Genomic DNA, 27,334 nt, shown 5'->3' on the forward strand with positions numbered 1-27,334 from the left:
TGCTGGCATAAAAGGACAGAACCCCGAAATCCTCTGCTAAATGGTCAATAGGTATGCAGTGCTAATACAAAGGATCTGGTGAAAACAATGAATAACTGGAGAAAATCCAGTGACAAGAAATATGGTGAATGGATTAAAACCAAAATAAGCACAAATAAATTCATAAATATTCCACTAAAATGTATAAATGTAAACATAAATAAATAAAGTGCATAAAGTGTAAAAACGTGCTGATGAATCCATATTCCAGTAAACTCGTGACTGGATGAGAATCGAGATGGTGATCGTTATAACACTTCAAGTATAATAGTGATTCTGGTGACTGGGAAGCAGGAATATTGGAAATAACTCCAGTGCAGGGGTGGACTGACCATTTGGAAACTCGAGCACTGCCCGAGGGCCCGGGGTCAGTAGGGGGCCCCATGAGATGCGCCTGGTATCTTTTTCATAGGCTTTTTTGAGTTTGGGCAAGAATACAGGGGCCCCATGATCCCCTATTGCCCGGGGGCCCCATGAGTTGTCAGTCCGCCAATGCTCCAGTGCTCGTGACTTCAGATGGTGATAGATTGGTATGTTCTTGCTCTTACCTGAAGTTATATGCGCATGTAACAATACCCTCCAAACAGGACCCTGGTGGTCATCATGGATGTGGTCGGGGCAGAAGGGGGCTCCACTGGCACACACACAGCAGGGGGAGCACTCCAGACATTGCTAACGGACCAATCCATTACAGGGAGTGGGGGAGGAACTGCTCCTTAATATCCAATCCAGCCAAGGTACACCGATACTGTCAGATGTTACTCTTCCACCTTCCACGGCTCAGTAATCAGCCACCACACATGGATATTATAGTGTAGGAACTCTGTAACAGATATGGGCAAAGAATCCAAATATTGATGCCAAAATATCAAACTTACATATGCAGTGATAAAGATGGCCGCCGGACCAACATGCGGTCTCGGCAGCGTGACGTCAGCATGGCATTGCTCCTCCTTACGCGTTTCATGCAACAACAATAAAGATGTATTTATTATATATTTTACTTTGGATGCACTGATTGATGGATCATCGCAAGGACTTTAATGATATGTGATCCAGAAATTTATACATGTACAGCAGTGTATATTTGTTGTTCTTTTTAATCTGATGTCATAATTATATATTTGGATATATTCCATGGCTCTTGTATATATGTCCCTGGTGGTCCAATGTATCTTGGCTTTGTTTTTATGCTGCTCTAGTCTCCAGTTTCATGGAGGAACGAGCAGCCGTCCAGACCCGCCCTAAGCCTGCCTATGTGTGGGCGGATGTGGACACTTGGGCTTCAGCATCCACATTGATGATGTGCTCGCGCATGCGCAGTAGTCACACGGTAGCGTGTGATGTCATTCGCGCATGCGCAGTATCCCGGAGCGGCGCGTGGCGCGTAATGCGCATGCGCGGCCGTGGGTATTTTAAAATTGGCGTCTAGGGTCAGGATTCACCCCTTTGAAAACGAGCTTTAGCTCGAAACATGTTAGGGGATCCACCCTATTGACGCCTTGGTATTAGGGAACCACTAGCCACCAGGGAATACCTTCACCAGGCCTGGATGAGTATATGCTTTGTCATCACAGCCAAATTTAACTCTATATCCTTATGCTGATGATACCACTAGCTACCAGGGACTTATCTATTGGACCTGGAGTTGTATATATTTTTGCATGTTGACTGAACTACTAGCCACCAGGGAACCTATCCATTGGGCCTGGATGTATGCTTTATCGATCACTTTCTTGCCTCCCGGCTCGTTTGTTAATGAGCTTTGTAAGGTGGCGGTTTGGAGTTGAGAGCCAGAAGGGGCCTGGACAGCGTTGGACCTGTGACCCAGATGTCCTCATGTGAGCAGATGTTGCCCAGGCTGCTGACCAGACCGTGACGCCCAGTTATTTGCATACAATGCTTACATTGTGTGTACTTGTGGTAAGCGCACAACCTCACTAAATTCTTTCCTTATTCTACTGAATGGGATTTGAAACACCATTGGATCATATCCAGCTTCCTTTTTGCTATACTATATGAACTATTGAATTTTTACTATATTTGGTGATATTCTCCTTGCTTGATATTCATGCCTTAGCGCAACATACACCATTTACATTTTTATATTCCAAGGTATTGAGGATTACCCTGTATGTTAGCTGCTCACCTGATCTGTTTTGCGCTCACTTACCCACTCTTTATTTATTCCATTTTGTTGTAGACCCATAAAATATGGAAAAATGAATGTATATATAAAATAATGAATAATAATACTCTGCCAATTATAGGGAGTGTGCCAACTGGGATTATAATATGCAATGTATACATAACAACATGATGTCATCAAACTAGATATAGCGTATTGCCATTCACCTGGAGGACTACAAGTGCCATAATGTCATAACAACAAAACAATTGGATTACAGAGACATTATAATACTAAACATGTCTGATAAAAATATACTTTATTATTACAGATATAAAGGATGAAGTGTGTATATAGAAAAGACAATTAACAATATGTAATATTCAGAGCCAATTAAAACATAAAATATTAAATTCCAAACATATGGATATAGTAAATAAAAATATGGAAATAGTAAAAAGGAAAACCATCATCTGTATTCAGTGCTATAGGTCAGGACTCCATTGCTATTCTTCTCCTGCCATCAATGGCCAACCCGGTTCCACACTTCATCCATGTCTTTGGGGACCTCTGATCTCCTTATGAACTGTTTCTTCCATGATGAAGATCAGCCATGGAGTATATCTGAGGTGTATATCAGGGTGTGCTTCTTCCCCACATGAGAGCTGGGATGTCCAGCAACATTCATCTAGAAGACATTTCCCGCACTCAAGGCACTAATACACCTCCAGGATTGTGTGGGACCCCTGATGTACAGGAAGACAGGACTTCAGTGAGGAACATTTTAATCACTCAGGACTGGAAAGTGGCTTCTCAACAATGTGAGATCTCTGATTTCTGGAAAGACTGGACTTCGCCATAAAACATTTCCCACACTCAGGACAGGAAAGTTATTTCTCCTTGTGTGAGATCTCTGATGTTTATAAAGATAGGACTTCTGTGAAAAACAATTCCCACACTCAGGACAGGAATACGGCTTCTCCCCCGTGTGAGATCTCTTATGTCTATAAAGACTGGACTTCTCTGAAAAACATTTCCTGTACTCAGAACAAAAGTACGGCTTCTCCCTGTGTCAGATCTCTGATGTTTATGAAGATAGGACTTCTCTGAAAAGCATTTCCCGCACTCAGGACAGGAATACGACTTCTCCCTCGTATGAGATATCTAATGTCTACGAAGATAGGACTTCAATGAAAAGCATTTCCCGCACTCAGGACAGGAATACGGTTTCTCCTCTGTGTGAGATCTCTGATGTGTGTAAAAATTGAACTTCACTGAAAAACATTTCCCGCACTCAGGACAGGAATGTGGCTTCTCCCCTATGTGACATCTCTGATGTGTGTAAAGACTGGACTTCTTTGAAAAACATTTTGCACACTTAGAACAGGAATACGGCTTCTCCCCCCGTGTGAGATCTTTTATGCACATGCTTCTCCCTCGTATGAGATCTCTGATGTTTACGAAGATAGGACTTCAATGAAAAACATTTCCCGCACTCAGGACATGAATATGGCTTCTCCTCTGTGTGAGATCTCTGATGTGTGTAAAGACTGGACTTCTTTGAAAAACATTTTGCACACTTAGAACAGGAATACGGCTTCTCCCCCGTGTGAGATCTTTTATGCACATGCTTCTCCCTCGTATGAGATCTCTGATGTTTACGAAGATAGGACTTCAATGAAAAACATTTCCCGCACTCAGGACATGAATATGGCTTCTCCTCTGTGTGAGATCTCTGATGTGTGTAAAGACTGGACTTCTGTGAAAAACATTTCCCGCACTCAGGACAGGAATATGGCTTCTCCCCTGTGTGACACCTCTGATGTGTGTAAAGATCGGACTTCTTTGAAAAACATTTCCCGCACTCAGAACAGGAATACGGCTTCTCCCCCGTGTGAGATCTCCGATGTGTGTAAAGACTGGACTTCAGTGAAAAACATTTCCCACACTCAGGACAGGAATACGGCTTTTCCCCCGTGTGAGATTTCTGATGTTTGTTAAGACTGGACTTCTGTGAAAAACATTTCCCGCACTCAGGACAGGAATACGGCTTCTCCCCCGTGTGAGATATTTTATGCACATTAAGATGGCATTTATAATGGAAACCCTTCCCGCACTCAGTACAGGAAAAGCTCTTCCCTGTTAGAAGGCCGGCCCGGTCCCGCACAGTCTGAGGTTCCTCAGGATACAAGGAATCCGATGGTCCATCTACACTGGGTGGTGCCGGATGGACATTGGAGGGAGCCGGGTTTTCTCCTGGACTATACTGTGTGATGTCCTCATCTTCTACTTTCCAGTCTGGAGACAAAGTGAGACAATCCTCGGAGGTTTTCCTCATCTCCCGGCCATGGACTAAAATACAAAGACAAAGAGGATTACTAGACAGGAGCTGATTGGTTCCCCCAAACCAGGACTACGCCCACATCAGGCAGCTTGGTCTCTGAGGAGCTTACAATTCCATCCTCAAGGGAACTAGGAAATGGCTCCTCTGATCTCCTACCAGGTCAATTCTTTATTCATGGAACTCAGTCAAAGACATATAGCAGTGGGGGGAGGGGGAGAGCAGAAGTCAGAAGTATGGAATGTACAACAGAGTATATAGTGCAGGGGTCAGGAGTATGTAATGTACAACATAGAGTATATAGTGCAGGGGTCAGGAGTATGTAATGTACAACATAGAGTATATAGTGCAGGGGTCAGGAGTATGTAATGTACAACATAGAGTATATAGTGCAAGGGTCAGGAGTATGTAATGTACAACATAGAGTATAGAGTGCAGGGGTCAGGAGTATGTAATGTACAACAGAGTATATAGTGCAGGGGTCAGGAGTATGTAATGTACAATACAGAGTATATAGTGCAGGGGTCAGGAGTATGTAATGTACAACATAGAGTATATAGTGCAGGGGTCAGGAGTATGTATTGTACAACAGAGTATATAGTGCAGGGGTCAGGAGTATGTAATGCACAACATAGAGTATATAGTGCAGGGGTCAGGAGTATGTAATGTACAACATAGAGTATATAGTGCAGGAGTCAGGAGTATGTAATGTACAACATAGAGTATATAGTGCAGGGGTCAGGAGTATGTAATGCACAACATAGAGTATATAGTGCAGGGGTCAGGAGTATGTAATGTACAATATAGAGTATATAGTGCCGGGGTCAGGAGTATGTAATGTACAACATAGAGTATATAGTGCATGGGTTAAGTTGTAATATAAATTATATAGTGCATAGCACCCTCCTAGACAGGTTTCCAGATAGCCTAGGCACCTTTAGTCCTTTTTGGCTCCCCTGTAATCAGTGATTGAATGTTTTGGACTGTTCTAGGCTTCACTGGCTTCAGGTTCAACTGCTTCCCCTGCCTTCTAATGACAAGTTGCAGAGGTCCCACACCGCTGTCTCCCATCTCCTGAGACTGCACTCAGTGAAACTATACAGACATATCCCTCCACCCGGCACAGGTGACAAATACTGGGAGAATTGCTATGTCACCACCATGAGGAATGAGATCAAAAGCACACACCCCAGGTGCCTAGGTCTAGTAACACTTTTGGTGAAATGAACATTTTGCTGCCAGCTGAACCCCAGAACCTCCATAAATCCAGTCTAGATACATAAATTGTGTCTGCAGCACAGAGAAGGAAGATTATCCGAGAGAAATCCAGGAATACAGGACGGGGAACACAGCTCAGGAAAGTGACCAGGGGATTACAGGCTGATATCACCCAGTCCCCGCCCTACTCTGGACCAATCAGTGAGCAGTATGGGTGGAGGAATGGATTTAGTGTTCATGACCCACCTGTGCTGATCTCTGTAGGAGTGTCCTCCTCTATAAATGTCCCCGTTATTCCATCCTCCTCCATAGACTGCTGATCATCCCTCACATACGCCTCTTCTTCTTCTGCTTTCACCTCAAATTCTATATCGATTGGATCTCCACTCTAAATCAAGGAAATGAGAGAAAATATCATCTGTAAAATGTAAGATTTATGATTGTGACATCACACACAATCCACACATTGTCTCCCTTCACAGAAGCAGATCACATGTGATATGTGGGTACATTTCCCCTAAATACCGCATGCCATCCTGAAACTGTCCATTTCCTATCCCGTGTTGCGGTATTGACCACAAACACTGAACACGCTCAGTAAATACCGCATGAACAGGCGTTACATTCACAGAAGGAAATAAAGAATGAAATGCATGCGGTCATTAATTAGTGGTGGAGACATGCGGCATTCAGGAAATGTGTACTGCTTGGTATAGAGTGGGCGGCCGCTGGCATCCTTAACAACCAGTAAACAACATGGATGTTAGGGAGCGAGCGGCCGCCGCGTCCTAACCAACCGATAAATCTGAAAAAAAAGAATTACCGGCAACAAAATATTAAGAAAATGGCATGGGGTCCCCCCCCCCCCGGGTCTGGTTTGGATTTTGAGGGGAACCCCTTGTCAAAATGAAAGAATTGCATACCAGACCCCTATCTGAGCATGGTGCTCAGCAGGTCAGGAAAGAGGGTCCAAGCAAGAGACCTCCCTCCAGAAACATACCAGGCCACGTGCCCTTAACATGGAGTGGATAATCTGTTGCAGGGGCGGCTTTGCTCCCCCAGAGCACCTTGTCCATGTTGATGAGGACAAGGGACTCTTCCCTACAACCCAGGCTAGTGGCTGTGGGGGTTTGCAGGCAGAGGACTTACAAAATATAACAAGGGGGCCCTCAGATCCCTCACCCCCTGTGAATGAGTATGGGGTACATGGTACCCCTAATTATTCACCCCAAAAAAGTATTCTGTTATATAGACAGCAGGCAGTATTTGACAAGTCCTTTATTAAAAAAGGGAAAACTAAAGCAAAATGTCCCCCCGGTGTAGATCCATCATCAATCACGATGCTCGCTGTCACCGCTGACACCGCTCCCAATGAAGACTCCCCTCTGCCTGACAGCTCTGCTGCCTCCTGCCACTAAAAATACTAAGGGACAGTGCCACTCGGTGACGTCACTGACCGGGGCATGTTGTATTGGTGACATCACTGACCGGGGCATGTTGTATTGGTGACGTCACTGACCGGGGCATGTTGTATTGGTGACGTCACTGACCGGGGCATGTTGTATTGGTGACGTCACTGACCGGGGCATGTTGTATTGGTGACGTCACTGACCGGGGCATGTTGTATTGGTGACGTCACTGACCGGGGCATGTTGTATTGGTGATGTCACTGACTGGGGCATGTTGTATTGGTGACGTCACTGACCGGGGCATGTTGTATTGGTGATGTCACAAAAGGGCAAGGCCACCCAGTGATGTCACAGGGTGGTAGTGCTCCTTAGTTTATTTAGAAGTGGGAGGCGGCGGAGCTGTCAGACGGCAGGAGGGGAGCTTTGTTTTTTATTTGAGTCAGCGATGACAGCGAGTATTGTGATTGGATCATCGATGGATCTACATCAGGGGGATATTGTTCTTTATTTTTGTTTTGTCAAAAATTTCTTCCAGTGTTTTTTTACACTACACTGTTTGGTGAATGAATAGGGGTACTATGTACTCTATACCTCCTTGTTAAAAGTGGCTTCCAGATTCCAATAAGCCCCCCACAACCACTGCCCAGGGTTGTGGGGAAGGGACCCTTGTCCCCATCGACATGGGGACAAGGTGCTTTTGGGAGGATAGAGCGTCCCTGCCCTGAAGCACCCACCCCATGTTGAGGATATGTGGCCTGGTATGGTTCAGGAGGAAGGTGTGCACTCACTAAGGGTCTGGTATTGATTTTAGTGGGGAAACCACACTTTTTGTATTATTTTGGCATCGGGGTTCCCCTCAAAATCCATACCAGACCTGGAACTTGGCAGCCGTCCAGTTCTTGTTTACTGGTTGTTGGGGACACTGGCGGCTGCCCTCTCCTTAACAACAAGCTATTTACAACTGTTGCTATGGACACCAGTGGTAAATTCCCCGCAGGCTTTACTAAAAAACAGTGTAGTAGGGTGTTTCACTTGGCGCAGGAAGAATTTTTAGTTTTTTTTACTAAAAAACAGAATGCAGCATCTTACTACATACTGGGATACGGGAAGATACCGCTTTGTGATTGGAGCCCATAGTCTCTACAAGTCCATGTTCTAGATTCTCCATCCCACCAACCTTGTAATAGTGAGGGATGGTGTGACCTTCCTGTGTGGAATCCCGGGAATACAGAGGACGGGGACATCTCTCTGGTGGGTTCCTGGTATTAGGTGGCTCCATCATCTCCTTGTGTCCTTCTGAAAACTCCTCCATCACTCCATACTCCTCATCCTCCTCTTTATACTCTTCTTTAACATCAATATTATCATCCCCGAGGATTCCACTCTGAAAGATATAATAAAACATTCATTGTAACAAACATGCTGTGTATAAATCACAACTACCAATAATTGTCATCATCTACCTGATGATGGTGAGGGATGGTGTGACCTTCCTGTGTGGAATCCCGGGAATACAGAGGACGGGGACATCTCTCTGGTGGGTTCCCATGACTGGATCCATCTGTAGGAAACACACACACTGACTGAATCCATTGTTTCTATGTGTTTATCAGATGATGGGGGATCTAGGTGGATCCTCCGTACTGCTCTCTCCTTTACAATAAAGTCTCCTCTTACCCGGTGATGTGAGGGGCGGCTGATTGTCCATCATGACGTCCTTGTAGAGATCCTTGTGTCCTTCTAAATACTCCCACTCCTCCATGGAGAAATAGACAGTGACACCCTGACACCTTATAGGAACCTGACACACACAATGATACAGTCACCATCCAGACACATCCCTTGTCTGTTACTGGAGAATGTCCCAGAATTCCCGGCACCGCTCACCTCTCCTGTCAGCAGCTCCATCATCTTCTTGGTGACTTCTAGAATCTTCTGCATGTTGTGTCTCTCAGGGTTTAGGGAGTCACATGGAGGCACTGTGATGGTCATATGATCACCTGACTTCAGAAGAGGAAATCTCTGTATTGAGGAACCAATAGGAATATCATGTTAGATTCCCAGAATCCTCCTCACCTCTCCGGTCAGGTCTGTGTTTTATTACTAGAGATGAGAGTGATGACATGTGACCTCCCAGAATCCTCCTCACCTCTCCGGTCAGGTCTGTGTTTTATTAATAGAGATGAGAGTGATGTCATGTGACCTCCCAGAATCCTCCTCACCTCTCCGGTCAGGTCTGTGTTTTATTAATAGAGATGAGAATGATGTCATGTGACCTCCCAGAATCCTCCTCACCTCTCCGGTCAGCAGGTAGATGATCTCCAGGGTGAGGTTTAGTATCTTCTCAGTCATGTGACTCCGGTCCTCCTCCATCCTCATTGGTGGGGTCATGTGATCTATACAGGTCTCCTTGTAGACGGATAACTTTGGGAAATGAAAGTAAGAATGATTTGGATGGTATTGGTCACACAATAATAGGATGTGGATGTGAGGGGGGAATAGGAGGGTTGCTGGACATTGAAGAACTACTCCCCCCATGGGAAGAGATTTTGTTTGGACTGTTTAGTGTTTACTACAATTTTGAGGTCCGGGGCCCCTTTTTTCTGTTGGGTTTGTTTGGTCTCTGAACTGGTTTTGATGAGTATTAGATCTGCAGACAAGGAATGATAAATCTGATCCTTCCTATGACTAGTTTGCTCTGAGGCAGTGCTGTGAGGTCAATGTCGGCTCATCATGCAGGGATGGTCACTTTACATCACCCGACGCCCGGGATATGTAGTTCTGGGGGCCGGGCAAGTATTGTGTTTAATCTTTATCCCTGCTGAGGGCAAGCCGCAGGGCTCTCCTTTCAGGTGCCAGCCTCTGCCACCCCGTGTGTGTGATCCTCTCCTGTACCAACTATGCTTCCCCGGCTCCTCTTGCCCATCTGTGGGCCCGGGTCAGCGGGTGTCGGAGGGTAGAGGGGACAGAGGAGAGCAGACACGTTCACTTCCCTTCTTGTCCTGACCCAGAAGTGACGTTATGACAGATTTTCCGACCATCGAGGATGGCAAAGAATGTAATGCGGTGCGATGTGCTCTACATTACATCCAATGGAGTACAGGGGAGACATTGGGGGTCTTTTAGACCCTGGATGTCTCAATAAAGAGAACCTGTCATCAAAAGTCATCTCATAGAGAACTTTGTCCCCTTAAGTAAAAATGTTTTTTTTAATTGTAAACAATTAGTTACACCCAAGTACATAACTCCTCCCCTTAAAACATTTTGAGGCCCCCCCTCCCCCACATATATGAACACCCAAACGTAAGAGCACACGCTGGAGGGCCTACACGTGATAACATTGATTGTGATACACGTTACATATCGCCGGTCACACCAGAATGAGAGGATAATTCTAGGAGCAGACCTCCTCCGTACTCTATACTGATGACCTAGAAGGGGCTATAAATGTGTCACCTATAGATAATACCGGGGACTAAAGGTTGTCACCATTTCAGCACACACAACTTAAGGTTTGACATGTTGGATATCTATTTACTCGCTGCAACCTCGGCTTTTATATTTTTACACATAAATGGGTCATTTATTGCTTTTTTGTGCCCTGAAATTAACTTCAGTGTATTTTTTACTGAAATTTGGCATTTCCTAGACTTTGTGATAATATTTTGTGACATAAAAATTAGAACTGCCGCTATTTTATTCCCTAAAGTCTCTACTTTCAGAAAATCGATATTTTGGGGGTTTTGTGTCATCTTCAGGATAAAGTGATTTTTTAAACGTGCAAAAATGGCTCTGGGAGTGAAAGGGAGAAAGGATAAGCCGGACACTCCCCTTTCCTGAGGAGCAGCCAATCGGTTCTCATTACACTGCAAGGTCTCTCCCCTCCCTGCTAGTCCCCGGGTGCAGTGCTGGAGACAGGCGGGGGAGGGGAGGAGGAGATAAACAGAACAATGTTACACATATTACACATTTAAGTTGCTATAAAGCCCCTTTCATTTTTTTTAATGCCCCCAACATTCCTAAAAGAGCCTCAGATTTATATACATTTGTTGTAAATAGGAAATTACATCTTATTACCTCCTCTGCTGCCACTTCCACCAACGTCTCCCCTATACTTCTTTCAGCCTCACCTCTCATCTGGAACTTCCTGTCTGTGCCTGACATCACTTCCTGTCTGTGCCAGACATCATTTCCTGTCTGTAGCTGACATCACTTCCTGTCTGTATTCCATAGAGACTTCCTGTGTGAGTATAGGTGAGATCAGCACCTTGTGGAGTTCAGAGGAACTGCAGCCCCGAGATCCATCCCATAATCCCCCTTCCTGTATAATATGTACCTTACAGGGATACTACGGGAGATGAAACATTACTGAATAAAGGAAGAAGAAATAAATGTAACTCTTATGTAACCAACTGTTCAACAAACATCTCTTATTACATATAGAAAAGTCTTACAAACACAGAACACAAAATACAAATGTATAGCTAATGAGAGCGATCCCGCCAAACCTGATCCTTCTGGGGGGGACAATGCAAAAATATATATCAATCCACTCATAATGACATCATCTTCTGGGAGTGTCTGCACATCCATCCATTTCATACACATTTCACTGTCTCAGCGGATCTCCTGCAGCCTATTAGCACTAATTTCCCTCTCTATGTCTCAGCAGATCTCCTGCAGCCTATTAGCTCCCATTTCCCTTTCTATGTCTCAGCGGATCTCCTGCAGCCTATTATCACCCATTTCCCTTTCTATGTCTCAGCGGATCTCCTGCAGCCTATTATCACCCATTTCCCTTTCTATGTCTCAGCGGATCTCCTGCAGCCTATTATCACCCATTTCACTCTCTATGTCTCAGCGGATCTCCTGCAGCCTATTAGCACCCATTTCCCTCTCTAAGTCTCAGCAGATCTCCTGCAGCCTATTAGCACCCATTTCCCTTTCTATGTCTCGGCAGATCTCCTGCAGCCTATTAGCACCCATTTCCCTCTCTACATCTCAGCAGATCTTCTGCAGCCTATTAGCACCCATTTCCCTTTCTATGTCTCAGCAGATCTCCTGCAGCCTATTAGCTCCCATTTCCCTCTCTATGTCTCAGCAGATCTCCTGCAGACTTTTAGCTCCCATTTCCCTCTCTATGTCTCAGCAGATCTCCTGCAGCCTATTAGCTCCCATTTCCCTCTCTATGTCTCGGCAGATCTCCTGCAGCCTATTAGCTCCCATTTCCCTCTCTATATCTCAGCAGATCTCCAGCAGCCTATTAGCACCCATTTCCCACTCTATGTCTCAGCAGATCTCCTGCAGCCTATTAGCACCCATTTCCCACTCTATGTCTCAGCAGATCTCCTGCAGCCTATTAGCACCCATTTCCCTCTCTACATCTCAGCAGATCTTCTGCAGCCTATTAGCACCCATTTCCCTTTCTATGTCTCAGCAGATCTCCTGCAGCCTATTAGCTCCCATTTCCCTCTCTATGTCTCAGCGGATCTCCCGCAGCCTATTAGCACCCATTTCCCTCTCTATGTCTCAGCGGATCTCCCGCAGCCTATTAGCTCCCATTTCCCTTTCTATGTCTCAGCGGATCTCCTGCAGCCTATTAGCACCCATTTCCCTCTGTATGTCTCAGCGGATCTCCTGCAGCCTATTAGCTCCCATTTCCCTCTCTATGTCTCAGCAGATCTCCTGCAGCCTGACTGCTCGGGGGACACATTTTGGCTCCTTTGATTTTGCAGTAAATGTGATTGCATTAGTCCCGTTGATTTTCGTATTTCCATGTAATAAAAGGTGTCACATGATGTCGGGTTCCCCTTTCTGTCCTCCCTGAGTGTGTATTTAGAGGCGGAGCTCCTGCTGGAATGGCGGTCGGAGGCGGAGTCTAGGAGGGAGACTGACAGAACCCGCAGCAGACTTGCAGGAGTGAGCGAGGAGGATCCGGTTCCTTTACCATCGGAGATGAGGAGAGTGTGAAGGATGTTTGTGACTCTGGGAGCTGAAAAGCTAGGAGTCCTATTGGTGTGGTGAGGGGGAAGCACTACTAGGGGGCGCCCTCACCATCCCCTGTACAAGAGGTGGAAGAAGGCGTGGCTACACTACAGCTGACACAATTTGGAGGGCGGAGCACTTTCACACCTTATCAACTTTTCACTGATTGGTGGATTTTTGGAATAAAATAAGTGGATTGAAGTAGATGCAAAGTGGAAGCGGTGGACTTGCAGAGAACACTATACTGAGCACACAATATTGTCGGTCTCCATGGATTTGCACAGGATTTGAGATGATTTCCTATAGCAGCAAATCTGATGAGATGAATGAAGTGGGTGTAAAGTGGAAGCAGTGGATCTGCAGGGAGCAGCATCTTGAGCACAAAGCACTTTATGTTGTGGATGGATTTGCACACGGTTCAGTTTCCTTCATTTATTGATAAACCCCATAAGACCAATGAAGTGGGTGTAAAGTGGAAGCAGTGGATGTGCAGAGAATAGGATTTGGAGCCCCGAGCTCTTTATCTCTGAATGTCTCCACATATTTGTAGTGTATTTGTGATGATTTCTGTGCACACACAATAGGACAGCGCTGTGACACATAATGCTCTTCTAGATGACAGGGAATCCTTCCCTTTGTTACAGCAGCAGTCCGCTAGAAGGTTTTTGTAGGTTTGGAGTTGTTACACATAGCGCGGGTTTTATCCATTTATAGTGATGACATCATTGCCCAAATCTGGGGGTCACCAGCCATTTCCACCCTTTACTCCCAGCTGGGGGGCTTTGTATCCATATACCAGATGTTCTACAGGACTAAATCTGCAATCAATGTTACTGCAAAATCAAAGGGGCCAAAACCCCTCCCCCGAGGAGTCATATATTTCTGTCCCCCTTGGTGGGAGTGAAGGTGACCCCTCTATAAGGATCTACAGTCCATACACACCCAGCACAAGGCCGGGGTCACACTACCAGACGCTTCTCGGGGCTGCAGTTCCTCTGAGCTCCACAAGGTGGGGATCTCACTTCTACCCAGACAGGAAGTCTCTATAGAAGACAGGAAGTGATGTCAGGTACAGACAGGAAGTGATGTCAGGTACAGACAGGAAGTCTCTATGGAAGACAGACAGGAAGTGATGTCAGGTAAAGACAGGACATTTTAGGGGAGAGGTAAATAAGGAGGAAGCAGAGAGGAGACATTCCTGGATCTGGCAGCAGAGGAGGTAATACGTAGATGAACCCCTTCAGGGGGAGGAGTTGATGATAATATATTTGCCCCCAAAGCTGGCCTACATGGTTCAGTTTTATCGTTCAGCCAGCGGGATGACCATAAAAACTGGAGCGATTCCCCCATCCACACATTGGAGGTGGATGAGGGAATCCTCCCCGCTGCACTCTTGTATTCTGACAATGGGGGGACTCCTCCGCTCTCAGAATACACAGATCAGCACTTGATTTTCTGTGTAGTGACCCCGGCTTGGTCTCTTGGATGCGCTTGTCTGTTGCTTGCCCTGACCTTTCTCCTGATTCCTGGATCTCCTCCTCATCTCTCCTCCATATCCTCTTACACAGCTTTTCTCCACACCTGCAGTGACCCTGGGGGGAGGAAACTTGGCACCAGCACGCCGCCAAATCCATCCCCACCATTAGGGGCTCTGGAGACAATTGTCTGCTATTTACACTCCGTTCCTCCGCACGTCACCTGATCACATGACAGCTTACTTCCACAGATTCCGGACAGATTTCTGGATGGTAAAGGTCAAAGTTCACTCTTCAGTTTAGGAGAGGTAGGACGCACCCAGGAACTAGGATTTGGTTTATACTGGAGCCTCATATAGAGGACCCCTCAAATCTCCCCATCCAAATGTCCCTCCATCCAGAGTCTATATGTCTTATGACATCACACTGACCTCACAGCTCCTCCTCCCAATGTCCCTCCATCCAGAGTCTATATGTCCTATGACATCACACTGACCTCATAGCTCCTCCTCCCAATGTCCCTCCATCCAGAGTCAGAGAATCCTATGACATCACACTGACCTCACAGCTCCTCCCCCCAATGTCCCTCCATAAAGAGTCAGAGAATCCTATGACATCACACTGACCTCACAGCTCCTCCTCCCAATGTCCCTCCATCCAGAGTCAGAGATTCCTATGACATCACACTGACCTCACAGCTCCTCCTCCCAATGTCCCTCCATCCGGAGTCAGATAATCCTATGACATCACACTGACCTCACAGCTCCTCCTCCCAATGTCCCTCCATCCAGAGTCAGAGATTCCTATGACATCACACTGACCTCACAGCTCCTCCTCCCAATGTCCCTCCATCCGGAGTCAGATAATCCTATGACATCACACTGACCTCACAGCTCCTCCTCCCAATGTCCCTCCATCCAGAGTCAGAGATTCCTATGACATCACACTGACCTCACAGCTCCTCCTCCCAATGTCCCTCCATCTGGCTTTTTTCTGATGCTCTTAAGATGTGGGGGCCCTTGGTATCCTCACATGTAAAGTGGGACTGTTGGTCCTGCGTTGTATGTAATGACATCAGAATGCTGCAACAAGCCTATACCCTGCGTAGTGTGGGGGTCCTGTGGGGGGGAATTATACCTCAGCCTGAAGTGGGGCTTTAATAAAATGGAGACCTGAATGGAGAGGTGAGGAGGATTCTGGGAATATCATTTGATGTGACTCTTTGTGTTCAGATGTAGAGTTTTCCTCCTGTGAAGTCTGGAGATCATATGACATCACATTGCCTCCACCTCCCTCCCTGATAGAAGAGAGAAAGAAGAAGAAGATTCTAGAAGTCACCAGAGAGATCACTGAGCTGCTGACAGGAGAGGTGAGCGGTGCCGGGAATTCTGGGACATTCTCCAGTAACAGACAAGGGATGTGTCTGGATGGTGACTGTATCATTGTGTGTGTCAGGTTCCTATAAGGTGTCAGGGTGTCACTGTCTATTTCTCCATGGAGGAGTGGGAGTATTTAGAAGGACACAAGGATCTCTACAAGGACGTCATGATGGACAATCAGCCGCCCCTCACATCACGGGGTAAGAGGAGACTTTATTGTAAAGGAGAGAGCAGTACGGAGGATCCACCTAGATCCCCCATCATCTGATAAACACATAGAAACAATGGATTCAGTCAGTGTGTGTGTTTCCTACAGATGGATCCAGTCATGGGAACCCACCAGAGAGATGTCCCCGTCCTCTGTATTCCCGGGATTCCACACAGGAAGGTCACACCATCCCTCACCATCATCAGGTAGATGATGACAATTATTGGTAGTTGTGATTTATACACAGCATGTTTGTTACAATGAATGTTTTATTATATCTTTCAGAGTGGAATCCTCGGGGATGATAATATTGATGTTAAAGAAGAGTATAAAGAGGAGGATGAGGAGTATGGAGTGATGGAGGAGTTTTCAGAAGGACACAAGGATATGATGGAGCCACCTAATACCAGGAACCCACCAGAGAGATGTCCCCGTCCTCTGTATTCCCGGGATTCCACACAGGAAGATCACACCATCCCTCAGTATTACAAGGTTGGTGGGGTGGAGCATCCAGAGCGTGGACTCATAGAGACAATGTGTGGATTGTGTGTGTGATGTCACAATAATGAAACTTATATTTTACAGATGATATTTTCTCTCATTATCTTGGTTTAGGTTGAAGATCTGATGTATATAAAAGTTGAGGTGAAATCAGAAGAAGAAGAGGCGTATGTGAGGGATGATCAGCAGTCTATGGAGGAGGATGGAATAACGGGGACATTTATAGAGGAGGACACTCCTACAGAGATCAGCACAGGTGGGTCATGAACGCTAAATCCATTCCTCCACCCATACTGCTCACTGATTGGTCCAGAGTAGGGCGGGGACTGGGTGATATCAGCCTGTAATCCCCTGGTCACTTTCCTGAGCTGTGTTCCCCGTCCTGTATTCCTGGATTTCTCTCGGATAATCTTCCTTCTCTGTGCTGCAGACACAATTTATGTATCTAGACTGGATTTATGGAGGTTCTGGGGTTCAGCTGGCAGCAAAATGTTGATTTTTAGCACAGGCGTTGCTAGGATTCAACCTATGTCTGTAGCCCTTAAATGTCTTCGGTAATTTCTAGCCTCTGAGCTCAGGAGAAATATAAATCTCCGGACACCGAAGTGTGCAAGCTAAATCTCTGAAAGTTTAATTCATGCTAGCAGTTTTTACAAATTCAGAATGACCAACGAAATATTTTAATGACCAACAAAATATTGTAATGACAAATGATATATTGCACTCCTATACAGAGAGATAACAACCACAAGTGACTGAAGACCTCCATATAAGGCAGTTCCGTCTACAGAATAATAACTGAATTCATGAAATAAATAGTTGTCACAAGTGACATAAAAACACGAAAATAACTTGCTCACACATCTACAATGGAGGCATTAAACACAATGGATGCCAGTTAATAAGACGTTTTTCCTTACAGTTCCTCCCTTTTGTCACGTAGTAACAACACATCAAATTTCACAGTTATTGTTTCTAATATGCATCCTGATTTGCAAAAGAACTTGTTAAAAATGCACATGCAAAATTTAGCAGCAACATAAAACATAACTATTAGAAAAAAACATAATAAAATCAGCATGCCTACTTTCTTAAACCATCCAAAAAAGTCTCAAACTTCCCAACCCTTTAAAAGGGTTCCAGCCATCTTCAGCTATTGATAGAGCTCAAGCTTGTAAAGCATTTACCTGGTCTCTATGATTCTCAATGACTTCATAGTAGTCTGGGATCCCAGCAGACGTGTTATGTATCCATGTACAACACTCATAGTCAGTAGTAGACTCACACAGTCCTGTCATCTTCAGCTATGGATGGAGCTGGGGCTTGTAAAGCATTTACCTGGTCTCTATGACTCTCAATGACTTCACAGTAGTCTGGGATCCCAGCAGACGTGTTATGTATCCATGTACAACACTCCTAGTCAGTAGTAGACTCACACAGCCCTGTCATCTTCAGCTATGGATGGAGCTGGGGCTTGTAAAGCATTTACCTGGTCTCTATGATTCTCAATGACTTCATAGTAGTCTGGGATCCCAGCAGACGTGTTATGTATCCATGTACAACACTCATAGTCAGTAGTAGACTCACACAGTCCTGTCATCTTCAGCTATGGATGGAGCTGGGGCTTGTAAAGCATTTACCTGGTCTCTATGACTCTCAATGACTTCACAGTAGTCTGGGATCCCAGCAGACGTGTTATGTATCCATGTACAACACTCCTAGTCAGTAGTAGACTCACACAGCCCTGTCATCTTCAGCTATGGATGGAGCTGGGGCTTGTAAAGCATTTACCTGGTCTCTATGATTCTCAATGACTTCATAGTAGTCTGGGATCCCAGCAGACGTGTTATGTATCCATGTACAACACTCATAGTCAGTAGTAGACTCACAGATCCCTATCAATGCTGCTCCCATTTGTTCTATTTCCATTTCATTCATGAGTACCTGTTTTCTTCATGCCCGTAGCTCAACATTCACAAGACTTACTTCTAGTTGTGTTTCATTTATAATCTGATCCATAATAAGTGAATAATTGTTTAACCTTCTCCTCAGTTCTATCCCCACCCAGTCCATGCAGGAACCATGGCCAGGCTTGGTCTTCTGTTTTATACAAGTCCCTCTCATGCCTACATTTCATAGGATATCAGGGATGACTACTAGCCAGTAAAGCATCACTGTGTGTCCCCCCATGACATCCATTACTGGTACCAAGGTGGCTAAGTAACACCATCCTTCCTGTCCTTGGGGGGTCCATGGATAACAAGTTTTCCCACAACATACCTGGACTCCTTCAGTAAAATCTACTGATTGATCTTTCCATACTTGACTTACATTTGGGTTAGGGTAACCAACTAAAGCTGGTTAATGAAAACTCTCCCTACTCCATAGTATTTCCTGTGGGATGCATTGTTAGGAATGTTTTCTATGTATTTTCCATCCATTCTTAGTGTTTACTTGTACAAAGTCCCCGTCCTCAGGTGCTTCCCAGTGACATTAAGTTTAGACTGACTACAACATTCTTCTCCTTCATTTGATTTGCTGCCTCAATGAAAACACCATTCAGGTTCCATCATAACTCCAACACTTCAGATTTCAGCCTTGTAGTAACATTTGTGAGGATAATACTCAGATTACCAATAAACATTGACGTCACATTTTTTGGTGCCGCATACAAAGGAATGTTCATAGTTTCGGGGTGGAGTATACGGCAAACCCAACAACTCTGGAATCCCGAGAGCTTGGCATACCTATACTTACATTTCAATAGTGACATATTCTCGGTCAATGATCTTTTCTGCTGCTTTTTTATTAGTCCGCTGTCATTTACGGTCTTATTGTTGTGGCCACAGATTGGTGGCCATTCTTCTGGATGATAATAACAGTGACTAGCCCAGTATGCCACTGAAACACTTATCACTAAGAGACAACCAAAAGATAGTTCTTCCAGGCTGTCTCTGGATGAAGCAGCATTCTGGAGATTGAAGAACACTGGTAGGTCCGTCTCCTTTACCTGTTCCATCTGTTGCTCCTGGTTCCTTGGAGGTTCCTTGGAGGTTCCGGGATCCTCTTTACTCTAGAAGCATGTATCCAGACGTTGGAATCAGCAGTCAGAACTGCGGTTTTCATCACATGGTATGGTAGTTTCTTCGTATGGCGGATCTGTGGTCTTGTGTTTGTGAAGATCCTTAACCAATACCCATCTCCTGGCTTGTACGGGTGGGATGGATCATCTGTGGGAAGAGGGAATGAGAGAGAGACATCACCATATACATTTGAAACTCTAAAAATTAGAATATCGTGCAAAAGTTCATTTATTTCAGTGCAGCAACTTAAAAGGTGAAACTAATATATGAGATAGACTCATTACATGCAAAGCAAGATAGTTCAAGCCGTGATTTGTCATCATTGTGATGATTATGGCTTACAGCTCATGAAAACCCCAAATCCACAATCTCAGAAAATGAGAATATTGTGAAAAGGTGGAATATTCTCAGATCAAAGTGTCCCACTCTAATCAGATAATTCAGCCATAACACCTGCAAAGGGTTCCTGAGCCTTTAAATGGTCTCTCAGTCTGGTTTAGTAGGAATCACAATCATGGGAAAGACTACTGACCTGACACCATCACTGACACCCTCCATAAGGAGGGAAAGCCTCAAAAGGTAATTGCAGAAGAAGTTGGATGTTCCCAAAGTGCTGTATCAAAGCACATTAATAGAAAGTTATGTGGAAGGGAAAAGTGTGGAAGAAAAAGGTGCACAAGCAGCAGGGATGACCGCAGCCTGGAGAGGATTGTCAGGAAAAGGCCATTCAAAAGTGTTGGGGACTTTCACAAGGAGTGGACTGAGGCTGGAGTCAGTGCATCAAGAGCCACCACACAGACAGATCCTGGACATGGGCTTCAAAAGTTCGTATTCCTCTTGTCAAGCCGCTCCTGAACAACAAACAACGTCAGAAACGTCTTACCTGGGCTAAAGAAAAACAGACCTGGCTGTTGCTCAGTGGTCCAAAGTCCTCTTTTCTGATGAGAACAACATCTCATTTGGAAACCAAGGACCCCGAGTATGGAGGAAGAATGGAGAGGCCCAAGGACCCCGAGTATGGAGGAAGAATGGAGAGGCACAAGGACCCCAAGTATGGAGGAAGAATGGAGAGGCCCAAGAATGGAGGAAGAATGGAGAGGCACAAGGACCCCGAGTATGGAGGAAGAATGGAGAGGCCCAAGGACCCCGAGTATGGAGGAAGAATGGAGAGGCCCAAGGACCCCGAGTATGGAGGAAGAATGGAGAGGCCCAAGGACCCCAAGAATGGAGGAAGAATGGAGAGGCACAAGGACCCCGAGTATGGAGGAAGAATGGAGAGGCACACACTGCAAGATGTTTGAAGTCCAGTGTGAAGTTTCCACAGTCTGTGTTGATTTGGGGAGCCATGTCATCTGCTGGTGTTGGCCCATTGTGCTTCATTAAGTCCAGGGTCACCACAGCCATCTACCAGGAGATTTTGGAGCACTTCATGCTTCCTTCCGCAGGCCAGCTTTATGGGGAGGCGGACTTCATTTTCCAGCAGAACTTGGCACCGCCCACACTGCCAAAAGCACCAAAACCTGGTTCAATGACCGTGGGATTACTGTGCTTGATTGGCCAGCAAACTCGCCTGACCTGAACCCCATAGAGAATCTATGGGGCATTGCCAAGAGAAAGATGAGAGACATGAGACCGAACAATGCAGAAGAGCTGAAGGCCGCTATTGAAGCATCCTGGTCTTCCATAACACCTCAGCAGTGCCACAGGCTGATAGCTTCCATGCCACGCCGCATTGAGGCAGAAATTGCTGAAAAAGGGGCCCAAACCAAGTACTGAGTACATATGCAGCTTCTACTTTTCAGAGGTGCGATATTGTTCTATGTACAATCCGTGTTTTATTGATTGCATGGAATATTCTCATTTTCTGAGATTGTGGATTTGGGGTTTTCATGAGCTGTAAGCCATAATCATCACAATGATGACAAATCACGGCTTGAACTATCTTGCTTTGCATGGAATGAGTCTATCTCATATATTAGTTTCACCTTTTAAGTTGCTGCACTGAAATAAATGAATGAATGAATGAATGCACCATATTCTCATTTTTCAAGTTTTACCTGTACACCATTCAGCACCCTAATCAATTCCTGGACATATCTTTCCGGGATTAATTCTAAATCACCTGACATAACTACCAAAGGACCTCTTGTCCAGGGGGTGGGGAATGGCCTGCCCATAAGAATTTCAAAGGGGGAAAGCTTGGTGCCTTTATGTGGTGTCATCCTCATCTCAGCCAGAACAGCTGGCAAGTACGCTTCCCATCCCTTCAATGTCCCCCCCTGTTGCCTTCCTTAGTTTTTCCTTCAGGGTCCTATTTGCCCGTCCTACCTGACCAGAACTCTGTGTGGTAGAATATATGGAACTTCCAGTCAATGCTCATCAGTTTGGCTACCTGTTGTGTAACCTTTGATGTAAATGCTGGTCCTTTGTCTGAGTCTATACTTACCAGACATCCCCATTGAGGGATGATTTCTTTTTAAAGGATTTTAGTAACGCTCCTTGCATCCTCTTTGTTACAAATGCTTCAGGCCAGCGACTAAAGCGATCCACTATCACCAGCAGAAACTTGCCTCGTCCACTATTAGGCATGTGTGTGAAATCAATTTGAAGTTCCTCAAATAGTCCACTAGGTGGCAATAGCTGATGATGTCTAACCTGATTGGGGTTTCCACCATTGTTTCTGATGCATGTAACACACCGCCCTATTTGTTCTTGTGTCTGCTTAGTAAGATTTGGAACACAAAATCTTTTCTTTATTTCATCTTTCACTACCTGCCAACCCCGATGTCCTATGCCATGGAACTGCGCCATAATGAGAGGAGCGCTGTGACGTGGGAGTCCTGGTATACCTCCTTTTGACATTAGACAATTACGTCTCATGTCAACTCCTTCTGTTGCCAGTATGCTACATCCTCTTCAGTTGCTGTATATTGCAGCTCCTTGAGAAGAGAATGTTCCGGTAACATAGGTGGATCTAAAATGGCCAATAGACATTTGTGAGTTTACAAGAGGTGTTGCTGTCGGGCGGCATTTTTAGCAGTGCAATCAGCAAATGCCTCGCCTTTGGCTACAAAATCAGAGGAAGATGTGTGTGCCTTACATCTAATTCCTGAAATGGACCTAGGATTATGAATGGCTTCCAAAACATTGTTTATTAGGTCCCCATGTGATACTCCTTTTTCATCTGCAGTGGAGAATTCCCTTCTCTGCCATATTTTACCAAAATCATGGACAACTCCAAAAGCATACGTAGAATCTGTGTAAACAGTTACATCTTGATTCTCACAAAGTTCACAAGTCCTTGTTAGTGCAATCAATTCTGCAGCTTGGGCTGATTTGTGAGTGAGGGGTAATGCCTCCTGAACAATGTCAGGTAACTGGACCACTGCATACCCTGGTATAAAGGTATCATCAGAAGGTCTGGGACAAGAACCATCTACAAATATGTCCAGAGCTTCCGGAATGGGTGTTGTATGTCTATTCTGGGAGAGGTATCTTCATGTATGACCTGAACACAATCATGTTCCTCGGGTGGGTTGTCAGTTTCACCGTTTATCCATAGCAAACAATTTAGCATAGCTAGAGGACCTGAGTTTGTACCTACATATTTCACTTCCAAATTTGTAGTTGATGTCAAAATCACTTGATAACCGCTTGCCCTTTGTGCTGTCATGTGCTGCGTAGTGAGGTTCTTAAGGACATGTAGTACATGATGTGTGGTGTATAGGATGGTTTTATGTCCCAGAGTGTAAGGGATTTCCGGCTAAAAGAATTGCGTTTGGGAATGTGCGAAAGAGAAGATTGCCGCAGCACATGAATCTGCGCATGTGCAGGATCCCGACAAGGCATACAGGCAGGCAGGCACTAGGACCCAGGTGCACCTGTCACCAATGATTGCCATCTGATCTGTCTCTTTCCTCTCTTCCTCGGGTCTTCCATCTGATCTGTCTCCTTCCTCTCTTCCTCGGGACTGCCATCTGATCTGTCTCCTTCCTCGGGACTGCCATCTGATCTGTTTCCTTCCTCTCTTCCTCGGGTCTTCCATCTGATCTGTCTCCTTCCTCTCTTCCTCGGGACTGCCATCTGATCTGTTTCCTTCCTCGGGACTGCCATCTGATCTGTTTCCTTCCTCTCTTCCTCGGGACTGCCATCTGATCTGTCTCCTTCCTCTCTTCCTCGGGACTGCCATCTGATCTGTTTCCTTCCTCGGGACTGCCATCTGATCTGTTTCCTTCCTCTCTTCCTCGGGACTGCCATCTGATCTGTCTCCTTCTTCGGGACTGCCATCTGATCTGTTTCCTTCCTCGGGACTGCCATCTGATCTGTCTCCTTCCTCTTCCTCAGGACTGTCATCTGATCTGTCTCCTTCCTCTCTTCCTCAGGACTGCCATCTGATCTGTCTCCTTCCTCTTCCTCGGACTGCCATCTGATCTGTCTCCTTCCTCCCTTCCTCAGGACTGCCATCTGATCTGTCTCCTTCCTCTTCCTCGGGACTTCCATCTGATCTGTCTCCTTCCTCTCTTCCTCGGGACCGTCATCTGATCTGTCTTCTTCCTCTCTTCCTCGGGACTGCCATCTGATCTGTCTCCTTCCTCTCTTCCTCGGGACTGCCATCTGATCTGTCTCCTTCCTCTCTTCCTCGGGACTGCCATCTGATCTGTCTCCTTCCTCTCTTCCTCGGGACCGTCATCTGATCTGTCTCCTTCCTCTCTTCCTCGGGACTGCCATCTGATCTGTCTCCTTCCTCTCTTCCTCGGGACCGCCATCTGATCTGTCTCCTTCCTCTCTTCCTCGGGACCGCCATCTGATCTGTCTCCTTCCTCTCTTCCTCTGGACCGCCATCTGATCTGTCTCCTTCCTCTCTTCCTCGGGACCGCCATCTGATCTGTCTCCTTCCTCTCTGCCTCGGGACTGCCATCTGATCTGTCTCCTTCCTCTCTTCCTCCTACAGCCCCTCCCTCCTCCTCCCATACTGTACTATCCGGACTCTGTATCTCCACTGCTTGTTCTACGGGAGGCTGTAGTGGTCTATCTGTTCTCAAAGATTTGAGGAAATCATCATCCTCTGTCTTTGGTAATGCTGGATATATTTGTGTAGAAGTTGGCGGGGCAGATGCTGGGGGTTAAAGAGTGGAGATTAAAATTCCTTGGCTCCGGAGTGTAACCAGTCATTCTGAGCCAGTGAACACCCGCAGATTTCATGTATTTATAGTCCCAGCTCGGGCAAGTTGAAAGATGTCTTATCTCCTAAACACAGTCCCCTTATCATGTCCATATGAATCTTATCATTAGACCCATCTCTAGGAAAGGGACCACTGCTTTTCATATCCAGGGACCATTCTGCAATACTGTCTGTGAAAGGAACCACATAGTAATCATCCCACGGTGATACTCTGATCACATATTCTTTACAAGTTAGCCTAGACCATTCCGGATTCTCTTGTCTTTCTTTCTTTTTCTCAGCAATATCACTTAACACTTTATGCGGAGGCCTTGGAATTTTTGGCAGAGATCCCTTACTTTGGATCTTTCCCATAGTGGAAGCAAAACAGCTGTTAGACAAAGCAATAAATGATTACAATATCAGTACTTATTCCCTGAAGCGGAGAGGTTGTCATGTCAGCAAAGCCTTCTCCACAGTTCAGGAGTTTAACACCTAAAAGTACAAATCCTTGTAATAAACCTATTCTGAAGAAACAGAAATACTACATAGCAGTTCCATAACACACAGCAAATAGGCACTTCTACTTCTAAAATGGCAGAAATAACCGAGGACTCCTGTGAATTCACAATACATCTGCCGAGGCAATTTTTCCCCAGAGGCTTCCAAAACCTCTGAATTTCCTTTGAGGACCCACCTCAAGGACTCTCCGTGAGATCCAACAATCTCACATGGAAACTTCGGCTGCTGTCCCGGGGTCTTTAAAGGGGATTTGATCCGGCAAAACTAAGACAAAATAGCTCAGCTTACCTGACCAGCCTCGCCTTTAATCCCGACTTCTGACACCAGATTGCAAGGATTCAACCTATGTCTGTAGCCCTTTAAATGTCTTCGGTAATTTCTGCCCTCTGAGCTCAGGAGGAATAAAACTCCGGACACCGAAGTGTGCAAACTAAATCTCTGAACGTTTAATGCGTGCGAGCAGGTTTTACAAATGCAGAATGACCAACGATATATTGTAATGACCGATGATATATTGTAATGACCAATGAAATATTGTAATGACCAACGAAATATTGTAATGACCAATAATATATTGTAATGACCAATGAAATATTGTAATGACCAATAATATATTGTAATGACCGACGATGTATTGTAATGAACGATGATATATTGTAATGACCAACAAAATATTGTAATGACCAACGATACATTATAATGACCAACGATATATTGTAATGACCAATAAAATATTTTAATGACCAACGATACATTGTAATGACCAACGATATATTGTAATGACCAACGATATATTGTAATGACCAACGATATATTGTAATGACCAATGATATATTGCAATCTTATCAAGAAATATAACGACCACAAATGACTGAAGACCACCATATAAGGCAGTTCCATCTACAGAATGGGAACTGAATTCATGAAGCAAAGAGTTGTCACAAGTGACATATAAACACCAAACTAACTTGTTCCCACATCTACAATGGAGGCATTAAACACAATGGATGCCAGTTAATAAGACATTTTTCCTTACAGGGGGAATTGTACCGTCCTGACATTTGGGGGTATTTGTACCATCCTGACATTTGGAGGGATCTGTCCTGTTCTGACATTTGGGGGTATTTGTACTGTCCTGACATTTGGGGGATATCTGTACTGTCCTGACATTTGGGGGATATCTGTACTGTCCTGACATTTGGGGGTATTTGTACTGTCCTGACATTTGGGGGATATCTGTCCCGTCCTGACATTTGGGGTATTTGTACCGTCCTGACATTTGGAGGGATCTGTCCTGACATTTGGGGGTATTTGTACCGTCCTGACATTTGGGGGGATTTGAACCAATCAGCTCCTGTCTAGTAATCCTCTTTGTCTTTGTATTTTAGTCCATGGCCGGGAGATGAGGAAAACCTCCGAGGATTGTCTCACTTTGTCTCCAGACTGGAAAGTAGAAGATGAGGACATCACACAGTATAGTCCAGGAGAAAACCCGGCTCCCTCCAATGTCCATCCGGCACCACCCAGTGTAGATGGACCATCGGATTCCTCGTATCCTGAGGAACCTCAGACTGCGCGGGTCCAGGTCAGCGTTACAACAGGGAAAAAGTTCTCCTGTCTGGAGTGCGGGAAATGTTTCCATCATGAATACCGTCTTAATATGCATATAAGATCTCACACAGGAGAGAAGCCATATTCCTGTCCTGAGTGTGGGAAATGTTTTTCAGTGAAGTCCAGTCTTTACAGACATCAGAGATCTCACACAGGGGAGAAGCTATCTTCCTATCCTGAGTGTGGAAAATGTTTTCCAGAGAAGTCCAGTCTGCACAAACATCAGAAATCTCTCAAGGGGGAGAAGCCATTTTCCTGTCCTGAGTGCAGGAAA

General features: G+C 45.3%; 2 protein-coding genes across 2 annotated transcripts in view; both read right to left on the bottom strand.

The window, feature by feature from the left end:
- Positions 1 to 2,711: 2,711 nt before the first annotated feature.
- The window catches only part of LOC149445473 (uncharacterized), a gene marked incomplete at its 5' end in the record, with an annotated part of 164,533 nt that continues 139,910 nt past the window's right edge, over positions 2,712 to 27,334 (bottom strand). Inside the window, 4 exons of the mRNA XM_089653775.1 lie at positions 2,712 to 4,259; positions 19,694 to 19,756; positions 23,039 to 23,186; positions 25,287 to 25,318. Coding sequence (XP_089509901.1) covers positions 3,546 to 4,259; positions 19,694 to 19,756; positions 23,039 to 23,186; positions 25,287 to 25,318 — 957 coding nt within the window. The remainder of the gene's footprint in view (positions 4,260 to 19,693; positions 19,757 to 23,038; positions 23,187 to 25,286; positions 25,319 to 27,334) is intronic.
- LOC149445474 (oocyte zinc finger protein XlCOF7.2-like) lies at positions 8,683 to 9,153 on the bottom strand. Its single transcript, XM_089653802.1, has 2 exons — positions 9,023 to 9,153; positions 8,683 to 8,936 (listed from the first exon to the last, which is right to left on the bottom strand). The coding sequence occupies exons 1-2, from the start codon at positions 9,125 to 9,127 to the stop codon at positions 8,745 to 8,747; spliced, it is 297 nt and encodes a 98-aa protein (XP_089509928.1). The 5' UTR covers positions 9,128 to 9,153; the 3' UTR covers positions 8,683 to 8,744.

Source organism: Staurois parvus, unplaced genomic scaffold (genome assembly GCF_062004578.1).
Source record: "Staurois parvus isolate SC_StPar_1 unplaced genomic scaffold, SC_StPar_1.0 ptg000720l, whole genome shotgun sequence".
Lineage (NCBI taxonomy): Eukaryota > Metazoa > Chordata > Amphibia > Anura > Ranidae > Staurois > Staurois parvus.

Bases quoted from the DNA above. Each gene is read 5' to 3' on its own strand.
- LOC149445474 (XM_089653802.1), bottom strand. From the start codon at position 9,127: ATGACCATCACAGTGCCTCCATGTGACTCCCTAAACCCTGAGAGACAC. The intron at 8,937-9,022 runs GTGAGCGGTGCC...TGTGTGTGTCAG, and splicing joins TGGAGCTGCTGACAGGAGAG to GTTCCTATAAGGTGTCAGGG.